Raw genomic sequence first — 11,293 nt, 5'->3', positions numbered from 1 at the left:
CTTCGGATTTATCTGAGAAGGTTGTAAGGGGTGAGTATTTTGGGAAATACTCAGCAAGCGGGGGAATTTGAATACCACAAAACATTTTATAACAATTTCGAATCATAACATTGCATGCTTTTCATAATCGTTACATCATATTCATAACATAATAACACTGCGATTTTTCACCTTTAATGGTTTACTGACGTCAGTCCCTAAGTTTTGATCCTCTAAGGGGGCGAGGCCATAAAACAGTCCTATCCCACTGTTAGGGGCCATATGTTGGAATTCCACCCATTTTCAGGGAATTCTCACAGTGTCAATCAAAACGTACCAACTTTCGTAAAAACGTATAGACAAAACGATGGTACTCAACCGCATTTTTAAACCAGAAACCGAAAATTTAATATGCATAAAACCGAAATTTAAAACAGCCCACTTACCTTAAATTCTTGATGAAAAACATGAATAACTAGGATTGCTTGCAAATGAATTTTCGAAAATTCCTCTTCGGCGGCTAGACGGCGGCAGCGCTTCGCTGTGCTCGAAAATTCCTAGGGAGGCTAGGGGAGAGTCTCGAAAATATGGAGTTGAAAATGGTGTGATTTTCGAGTTATAGGGCCCTCCTATTTATAGGGGTTGGCTGCTATCCTGATCGAGTGATATCGCGTTTGAATTTGAATCAAATCTTTATCGAGAATCGTAATAAAATCGTGATAACGGGTGATATTCTAAATCTTTCGTCTCAATCAAATCTCGAAAATATACACGATATTAATTTAAATTTATCCCAGATTACACCATCCTAGTATAATCAAATTATTAATCTGATATTAAACTGATATGATCACGATACTACAAAATCCCGGGTTTTACATCCCTCCCTCCTTATGGAAAGTTTCGTCCTCGAAACTTTGGTTGGCTATTCGAAAAGGTTCAGCTAGTGACTCGGGCTTAAGTCCTAATTTCTTTAGCAAATCTCTTGGACACAAAAGAGTGTGTAGCACCACAATCAAACAATGCATAAGCAGGTACTTTTTGAATTAAGATGGTACCTGATACGACTTCATTGGCGTCGTCCGCCTCTTCTTGATTCATGGCGAACACCCTGGCGTTAGGCTTGTCTTCCTTTGGCTTGTTGGGGTTAGCTCTTGTATTTGGTCCAGCTCCCTTGTTGGGCCCGGCGGCTTGGTTGGCGGCAGTAGGACATTCGGCAATTCGGTGTCCCGCTTTCCCACATCCGAAGCATACTCCACTATTTCTTCGGCATTCTCCCAGGTGTCGTAAGTGACAGGTTGGGCAAGGCTTAATATCTTGGTAACTTGAGTTAGGCAAAGGCTCTCTAGACGGTCCACCGGACTGGTTAGGCTTCTTGAAAGTCTGACCGTCGAGCGGAGATTGACTACTCATAGGCCTTTTGTTTTTAAATTCCTTCTCCCTGCGCTGGATGTCCGTTTCAGCTCGGATCGCTGCGCCCATCAGGTTTGAAAAATTCGCAGGCTGGTAGACTGCTAGAGCTGATTGGATCCTGCTGTTCAACCCCTTCTTAAAGCGGTGCAATTTCAGAACTTCATCTGCCATGATTGCTGGAGTATAAGATCCGAGGGCATTAAACTGAGAGGTGTACTCTACCACTGACATACCTGGGGCTTGAGTAAGATTTTCAAACTCACTCAACTTCTGCAATCTGACTTCCGCCGGATAGTACTGTCTCAGAAAAGTTTCTCGGAAGTTCTGCCATGTGATTGGTCTTGTGGCGGTCCTGGCTGGTGAGACTGCTTCCCACCATTTAGCTGCTCTGTCTTCCAGGAAAGGCACGATCACATCAACTTTGAGTGCCTCTGGAACTTCCAATAGCCTCAACTGAGTCTCGACACTCTTTAGCCAGCTCTGGCCAACTTCAGGATCGGCGTCCCCTCTGAATATCGCACACTTGTTCTTACGAAGGGACTCGTAATGAAATTTGACTCCATTCGGTGGTGGAGGTGGTGGTGGCTGATTGACGTTCTGATTTCCCAATCCTTGCAGTGTTGTCGCCACAATAGTGGCTATGGCCATAAGATCAGCTCGGCTTAGATTAACTGCAGGCGGTGGTCCATTCTCCTGTCGATTCTCCTGCCTCTCTTCGCGATTAGCATAACGCGGGTTGCGGTTTTGCCTTGGAGGTCTGCCGGCCATTTCCTACAATCGCAAGTTCTAAGAATTTGTACGAGTAGGTTCATGTAATAGATTGTGCAGAAGTAAATTGAAATCAATGGAACAAATAAAATATTTTATTGATTTCTAAAAAAAAGAACATGACCAATCTAAAAGAAATAAAAGTCGTACTGAATAAAATAGCAACAACGGAAAAAGTAAAATAAAAAGAAAAATGCTCAAAATATGACAGAAAAAAATATCAGGATAGAGTAAGGTACTGAAAATTAAAAGTTTTCGAAAATTTCCAAAGTGGAAAATTTTGAGATAGGCATATGGATTCGAAGAGTATATCGAGAGGATTTCAGATCAGTTGACGGAACCGAATTCGGAGTTTCCTACGAAAAAAATCGAAGAACACGTGCTGGCGGGTTGACTCGATGGTTCGGCCGAGTTGACTCGCCGGGTTGACTCACCGGAGTACGGTCGGAGTAAAGACACATGTCGGCGACAGGGTAAGGGTCACGGAACCGGTGATGGCACGGCCAGAATCGGTCGGTAAGTTACCTAATTTCGCCGGGGAAATCGCGCAACTCGCTAACTAAACTCGAATTTGGGGGTTTTCGTTCGGTTGCTCCGATCCCAAAATTGATTGATGCTAAACGTTACCCATGGCTTGCGTATCGGTTGCGTAAAATTAATTTAAAATCGTAGTAGGATTGGTAGGGTAATAGGACGAAAATATGTTTCGGCGTTTTAGGGTTTATGACCAAATTCTTAGATCTGAAATTGCGGCTTCACCCGAACATGAAAACTGAAATTGGTTAAGGGCTTTTGTTCGTTTCGTCGAGGCGGTTCTGGGAATGGTCGTCGATCGAAGAAAGAGTTTCGTAGGCGGCCGAAATCGGCGAAGAATGCGTCGGCGTGCGCGGGCACTGTTCGCCGGAAAATACCCGTCGCATCGGAACGCAAAATCTGAAATTGTTTGAGGGCTTTTGTTGGGTTCGTCGAGACGATTCTGGAACTGGTCGCCGATCGAAGAAAGGGTACTGGAAGCGGTCGGAATCGGCGGAAAACGCGGCGGCGAGCGTAGGGGCTGTTTGGCCGAAAATTCCCGAATTTTTTTTTTTTGAAACTCGATTTTTCGATTTTTTCCACTCGGATTATGAACCTGGCGGCTCTGATACCACTAAAATGTCACGCCCCGAGACCGGGGTTAGTCGACATCGGCGTTGTTTATCAATCACACAATTAAAAACAACCAGCCTCGTAGCACAGTATAAACCGAAAACCAGTTTATATCATAATTTCTCAAAAAAAAATCATGTCTATACAAATGAAATAACTAATGCGGAAGCGTCTTACATGAAATTAAAATGACAGAATTCGAAATAATGATAACATGACTAATACTAGATCTCGAAGAATCACCATCCCCAGAATTGTTCTGATTCCTCTTCCTCCACCTGTTCTTCGGATTTATCTGGGAAGGTTGTAAGGGGTGAGTATTTTGGGAAATACTCAGCAAGCGGGGGAATTTGAATACCACAAAACATTTTACAACAATTTCGAATCATAACATTGCATGCTTTTCATAATCGTTATATCATATTCATAACATAATAACACTGCGATTTTTCACCTTTAATGGTTTACTGACGTCAGTCCCTAAGTTTTGATCCTCTAAGGGGGCGAGGCCATAAAACAGTCCTATCCCACTGTTAGGGGCCATATGTTGGAATTCCACCCATTTTCAGGGAATTCTCACAGTGTCAAATCCCACTGTTAGGGGCCATATGTTGGAATTCCACCCATTTTCAGGGAATTCTCACAGTGTCAATCAAAACGTACCAACTTTCGTAAAAACGTATAGACAAAACGACGGTACTCAACCGCATTTTTAAACCAGAAACCGAAAATTTAATATGCATAAAACCGAAATTTAAAACAACCCACTTACCTTAAATTCTTGATGAAAAACGTGAATAACTAGGATTGCTTGCAAATGAATTTTCGAAAATTCCTCTTCGGCGGCTAGACGGCGGCAGCGCTTCGCTGTGCTCGAAAATTCCTAGGGAGGCTAGGGGAGAGTCTCGAAAATATGGAGTTGAAAATGGTGTGATTTTCGAGTTATAGGGCCCTCCTATTTATAGGGGTTGGCTGCTATCCTGATCGAGTGATATCGCGTTTGAATTTGAATCAAATCTTTATCGAGAATCGTAATAAAATCGTGATAACGGGTGATATTATAAATCTTTCGTCTCAATCAAATCTCGAAAATATACACGATATTAATTTAAATTTATCCCAGATTACACCATCCTAGTATAATCAAATTATTAATCTGATATTAAACTGATATGATCAAGATACTACAAAATCCCGGGTTTTACAATCCGCACCTCGACCATTCGGTAAGTCCACAGATCCGCACCTTGGCTCGAGGCTCCGCACCTCGACCATTCTGTAATTCTAGGCACCTCGACCATTCTATAAGTCGATGGATCGTATCCTAGTTATCCAGTAAAGCCCGAGAGATATGAGGCCCCGGTACCTTCTTATAATCCTGGGAGGCATCCTGGTATTCTATTTAAGCCCGGGAGACATGAGGCCCCGGCATCTCATCCTATCTCTGGGAGACATGAAGCTCTCGATGCTTTTATAGACAAATTGATTATTTTTCTGTTGAAGTCTAAGCATGACTGATCGGACAGCAAATATGACTCTAGCCCGACTATTTAAGGAGGGAGTGGTGATACCCCTGGAAGAGCCCGGGTCATGGATGACACGGGAAATTAAATGACAAGCCCGGATCGTGGCAGGATGGTGGAAAAGACTCATGAGTTGCAAAGCAAGCAAGTATCCAGGAAGTCATCCACCCGGACAACCAGAGGCCCGAGCTCTCGGGCAAATTCTCGGCTGATGACTCACTATCCGGGATGCCTCGATAGTAGTGTCTCACTCGAGTGCGAGAACAGGTAAAATCTTACCTCGATAGGCGTACCTGACATAATCATACTTATTTGACGTGATGGAAAGGACATGAAGTTGATGTGATGTGGCTATAAGTGGTAGGTGGGTACTGAAAACGAGGTCATTACCATCTTCTCTCCTATAAATAGTAGGTACATTTTACATTTGAGAGATAGATATATTCTGATTATAGAGCTCTTGGCACTCACGTATATATTCACATATACATACTTTGTCCTTCATCTCCACCTGCTAACTTAAGCATCGGATTGGCTATGCCGAACACCTCTCTGGCGCCTATTCACGAGTTTATTTCCGTGTTTGCAGGACACGATTGCAGCCATATTATACAGAGATATACCTTCATCACAAGATATATCTCCTTGCTCATCTTGCTAAACAAAACTCTTATCAAATTCGGTGGATTGCCCCGACTCCGCTTACCTAATTCACTCGGATAACATCAGTCTTGAATTTGGAGCGGCCTAAAGTTTTTTCTGAAGAGTGAAAACCATCTTCCCTCAAACTGAACTAGAAGCTAGCGTTGCTTTTTTGGTTCAAGTCGTTTGAGTCCCATATCTCGCAGCAAGCCAACAACTAGTCGAGCATTTTCCAGTAAGCCGCAGGCATTTTTTTCCTTTCAAATTTTCGGGTTTTTGTTCATTTTTCTGTATGGATTTTGCGTCCATGGCTCCTTGTTTGTTAGCGGATCTGTAGTCTTGTTGAAGTGAGCACTATGAATGCTCGGTTTCCGACTAAACAAAGATTAAAGAACAACCCAACCCGAAAATGAAAGATATGATTTTTGGTTTAATACATGTCCATATTATTGCCCCTGAAAGCATCTAGATTCTTATTTAATATAGAATTTCCACTCATTTCGGATTTTCGCGTTTGCCAAATAATCCACACACAACTGCCTTCGTTCATTTTTTTCCGGTGGTTTTCATTTAGAATCAATATTTGAGAAACTCTTCTATTCATCCTTGCATTTGTTGTATGCTCTTCTCTAGCATTTGGGAAATCGACAGAGTAGTTCGCAGAAACAATAGGATTGCATGGCACGACATTCAGCCGAGAACCTTTCGCTGCCTAAGATTTCTTTATGAGTGGATACATTCTTGTTTTTCTTATGGTTATGTGCAAAAACATGTTAGGATGCTTTCATTGTATTATTTTATGAGTTATTGTATGATTGTCTTTGATTGGTTAAAGTATGAGACATGACACATGAAATATAAAACTATCTATAACTAGACCTGGCCAAGGGGCGGCGGGTTCAGTCTCGGTCTGGGTCAAGAAAATCTCGACCATTAACCAAGTCACTCGTGGCTAGTTACGGTCCGGTCCAGGTTGTGAACCCGATGTTTTGAGTCCAGTTCAGCATTTATTATTTTAAAAAAAATATTATCTGTTAATAAACATTTAAAGAATAAAAATTATAAATTAAAAAAGAGGATATGAACTTATAAAAATTTATGAAATACTTTCTAAAATAAAAATAATATATATCAATAAAAAAATTCTCTCTCAAAAAGTCTTCAATGAATTAAACTACAATTAATACTCCTAAAATATGGAATTATCAATAACTTATCATCATAAATCTTGAGCGCTAATCATCATAACTTTCGCTACTATTTCACATCTGCAGTCACAGGGCGTGCCAACGCTTTTCTATAGAATTTCTTCTATTTTGTTCACTCTTTCAAGGGTCCGTCTTGCTCAATCACTCTCATTTCTTCCCGTCCTTCCGAATGTTCTCTCAATTTCGTCTTGTTCTTCTTAATCTCTTTTAATATATTGTGTTTGGATAACGGCTTTTGACAAATCATTTCGCAAATATTGGGGCTTCCAAATTTTTCAACCTTAACATATCTCAAACTTATTCTCCAATACTAAAAGCTTGCTTCACTGCAGCCGTTGAAACAGAGCAAGCTAGCTAGAATTATTTTGTCATTACAGACAAAATTAGATATATATTTTTTTTGCATATACCATCGCAATATGCCGAAAGTTTCTTATTTGCATAAGTAAAATCAAAAATAATGGTAAAATAATTATGTCTGGAACTTGAGGATCCACATGGACGTTTCCTCTTTTCCAATAATAAAAGTTGTGTTTTAATAAGTTTAGAACTAATTTTACTAGTGGTAGTAGATTGTTCTTCATGTGAAACAATTTCTCCACCATATTTGGTGTTATATTTATTAAAAATATCATATAAATGAGTTTTTATATTAAATAAAATCATCGAGATATATGAAACTATTTTCGTCCAAGGTGTTCAAACTTCGGATAAAATCGAAAAAGTAAAAAATTCAAACAAAAAAACCGAATACTGAACCGAATCGAAAACCATATTTTTTAATTCGGATATAAATGTTAAAACCGAAGTTTATTTGGTTCGATTTTTGGATTATATATGTCAAAACCGAAAAAACAAAAATTCATTAAATTAATTATTATTTTTATATTTTTATTTATATTATATATTTTGATATGATATTTAGTAAATGAAAAACCATTTTGAATAATTTTTATTTGATTGTTGTTTGTTTAATTAATTTAGATATTATATTTAAATATTTTACTAAAAAGTCATGTAAAAAGTTAACATATTATATTTTACAATATATTTATATTATTAATTTAAATAATTTTACCAAAATCGAATTAACCGACCAAAATAACCAAACCGATCGATGAACACCACTAATTTGCATAATAGGGTCTAAAGAATCTAATATAATGTTAACATTTCTTATAATTCATCTAATAAGTCTAGGATCTAAAATAAAAGCACATAAAAATATTTCAAGAATATAATTTCTAAAAAATATTTTTCTCATTTTCTTTTCATGGCATAAATATATTGAACTAAAACATCATCACTAGATTTAATATTTCAGTAAAAATACGTTCAATATTGCAATAACATGTTAAAATTAAATTGAAAATATGATAATAAACATCATATAATTGTTCACCAGTATAGTTAAAAACTTTTAAAATTTAACGAATAATAGTGCATATGTTTCATTGATTCGAAAACAAATAAATATCACGAGCTTGAACATGATGATTAAAAAATATACATATAAATCATCATATTCAAAAGACGATAATAACAATATATATGTTTGATTTCAACGAGTTCTAACGTCTCGTGCAAACCGTTTAGGCCTTATACCATTTATTTTGCAAAAAATTTCCCATTATTTCATAACTTGGAGATGCGTTCATAGGTAATGAATTGCGGTCCTTATGGATTGACTATAGTGATTCTAATTTTTTTAGTTTATCTTGAACACATAAATATAAAATATGACATGTTTACATAATATGAAAAAATTTACTACATAGTGATGGCTTGCATATTTGAATAAGCTCAATAATATTAGAAGTACTAGAACTAGCATTATCAAATTAAAGAAAATGGAAAAACTTGTGAAGTTAGATCATATTTTTCTAAAATAAAAAATATAAGTTGAAAAATATTGTGTTGTGTGTACTTTGTTAAAACATCTATATGCAAGAAATCTTTTTTTAATGTTCCAAAAACTATCAATCCAATGTCATTTAATACTCATATATGAATAACTTTACCAATGATCATTCCAAATATGTGAACATAAAGAAACTTTATTATTTAAGCTAACAAATTCTTTTTCTTTATTTAATGACTAATTTTTAAGTGTGCATTTGAGGATATGTTGTGGGGACCCGGACGCTAATCAAGTTCTTAATCATCCTTGGGATTTAATTATCTGTTCTGATAAACAGGGTCTAAAATTTTTCTTTTTAAATTATATAACTGCGGAAGGTAATGGAATCTAAATACTATACATGTCTGTATATAAAATACAATTCAGTATTAAAAATACAATAATGTACAACATTCTAATCTAAGGTTCACTACAAAAATTCTAGTAGTAAAATCCAATCTACTGTAAGTCCGGAATCACCACGCTAAACTCGTCTTCTCTCATCATCTTCGTGACCCCGATCCTGCCTCCCCTGATGTCATGCACACATACAAACAAGACACCAGCCGGATAACTCCGGTGAGAATAAATCCCAGTATAAAACATGGTAAGCATGTATATAAACAAACTAATTCATAAAACATGCGATCCTGTATAAACCAATATATTTCATAATCTACGAAATAAATCAAATAAGCATGTAACTCAAATCAGATAAACATGCATATAAACGATCTAAATCATAAAAACATGCTAGCACAACTGGAAGCAATAACGATGGGTCCCATGATCTAGGAGCCACATCCATATAAGCATGAAGTCCTAATCAAATCATGTCTAGACTTGACTCGATCTATAACTCTAGGGATCCCGGTGTGAATAAGACGATCTATCACCTACCCTACCACTCGGGGTGACTGTACGTCTTATTCCTAGACTTCGGTCTGATCTGTATCCACATCTACAATAGGAGAGGTGATCTTCTCCTAAGCTGTGATATCACCGAACGTCTAGCAGTCTGGCTGATCTCCAAACTGTCCTATCTTAAATGCATGAATACAATCAGTAAACAAAGCATAATCATATAAAACATAAACAAGAATATAGTATGTGATTTATTGGGCAACTCAAGTAGTGATCTCAATTGAGTTGTTTCTTCCCGAATATCACATGAATTATACCTTTGTCGTCCCGGTCTGACGAAGACGATGATCTGTATTCAAATCTGTCCATATCAATCTGAAATGACAATATCGAATACATTGTATCAGTGAATAACTCAATATACAATCTGTTCTGATCAATACTCAATTCAGTATACAATCTGATCAATGTCTGAACAAGATACAATCTGAGTCATATCAATAATATCCCAATCTAATTGACATCATATCTGAATCTGATCAATCTAAATCAACTGATGTTTAAACGGCATAACAACACAGTCTCGATACCCCGTCAGTCTAAACATCATAAATATAATATCAGACTTCATAATCAATAACAATACTAGTCATAATCTCAATAACAATACAATTCTGATATGAAATCTCAGTCAAATCAACTCTGAAAAACATAACAAATACAGAAACAGTTTGTTCTTTAATATGTCTTCAATTCTACATTGTCTACGGTAGTAGAAACACCATATCTGAATCCCATGCAATTCTAGCAACATCATATTCTCAAAACATCTCAAAACGTAACGAAACTTACGTCCTTGTGTAGCTCAAGTCGAGAGAAGCTCAAAACTGAAGTCGGATTTGAATTCTGATAGACGGATTTCTCACAATCGCGAGTTTAAAAGGCGTAAGGATTTTCTCTCCAAAACCTCGACCTTATTCTGATTTTTCTGAGAAATAACGTGTCAATCATTTATATATATATTGCATGCAAACTTTGAAACGTGGCATCATTTTTCAGCAACCACGCATGACCGCGGGTGCGGTAGTGCAAGGAGCGCGGGTGCGCTCATGCTTCGGCATTATCCTCATTTTCTGAAATTCTCCACTGCGGGTGCGGTACATCTTAGACCGCGGGTGCGGTACCACCACCGTGGGTGCGGTCTTGTTCTTACCGCGGGTGCGGTGTCGCCTCGAATAAAATTTGCCAACTTTCTGTCCATACACCGCGGGTGCGGTCTTGGTTGCACCGCGGCTGCGGTGATGCTTCGACCTTTCTTGCAAAAATCCACAATTGCATGACCGCGGGTGCACTCCTGTTCTGGGCGCGGGTGCGGTCTTGCAAACCCTATTTTCTCATGTATTTTCTTCCCTCATTGCATGTCATGCGTTTTCATATCTTCCGAGTCTCACGTTAATAACGATTAATAATCTTGGTTTATCAATTCTATACTTCTTGGGCATTACATATTTCTTGGGATACGTCTAATAGAAAAATTTGTATTTGTAGAAAGTCAATTTTCAAAAGATAATTTATAACTAAAATAAAGTTGATCAACCACACAAAATTTAGCCGTTTCTTCCCTAAATTTAGTTTCGAAAAAATTTAAAAGTTGAAATTTGTTACCCTATTGAGAAGATAATTTCGGAATTTGATTATTAGAACAATCAATACAAATTTTCACATGATAATTTTTCTCGACGTTCCACTTTAAAGTTTCACAACCACCTCTTTTTTGAAATTTATAACTTTTTGAACAATATTTGCATTTGACTTGCAAATAACCGGAGGGAAGCGTCGACTTTTTCGAA

At 37.5% G+C, this 11,293-nt stretch overlaps 1 protein-coding gene across 1 annotated transcript; it reads right to left on the bottom strand.

Moving 5' to 3' along the window:
• Positions 1-936: 936 nt before the first annotated feature.
• LOC140811280 (uncharacterized) lies at positions 937-2,160 on the bottom strand. Its single transcript, XM_073169144.1, has one exon. It carries the CDS (start codon positions 2,158-2,160, stop codon positions 937-939), a length of 1,224 nt encoding a protein of 407 aa, XP_073025245.1.
• Between the last annotated feature and the right edge of the window lie 9,133 nt (positions 2,161-11,293).

The sequence above is a fragment of the Primulina eburnea genome, chromosome 14 (genome assembly GCF_022965805.1).
Source record: "Primulina eburnea isolate SZY01 chromosome 14, ASM2296580v1, whole genome shotgun sequence".
NCBI lineage: Eukaryota > Viridiplantae > Streptophyta > Magnoliopsida > Lamiales > Gesneriaceae > Primulina > Primulina eburnea.
This window is presented reverse-complemented; position numbering and strand designations above follow the sequence as displayed.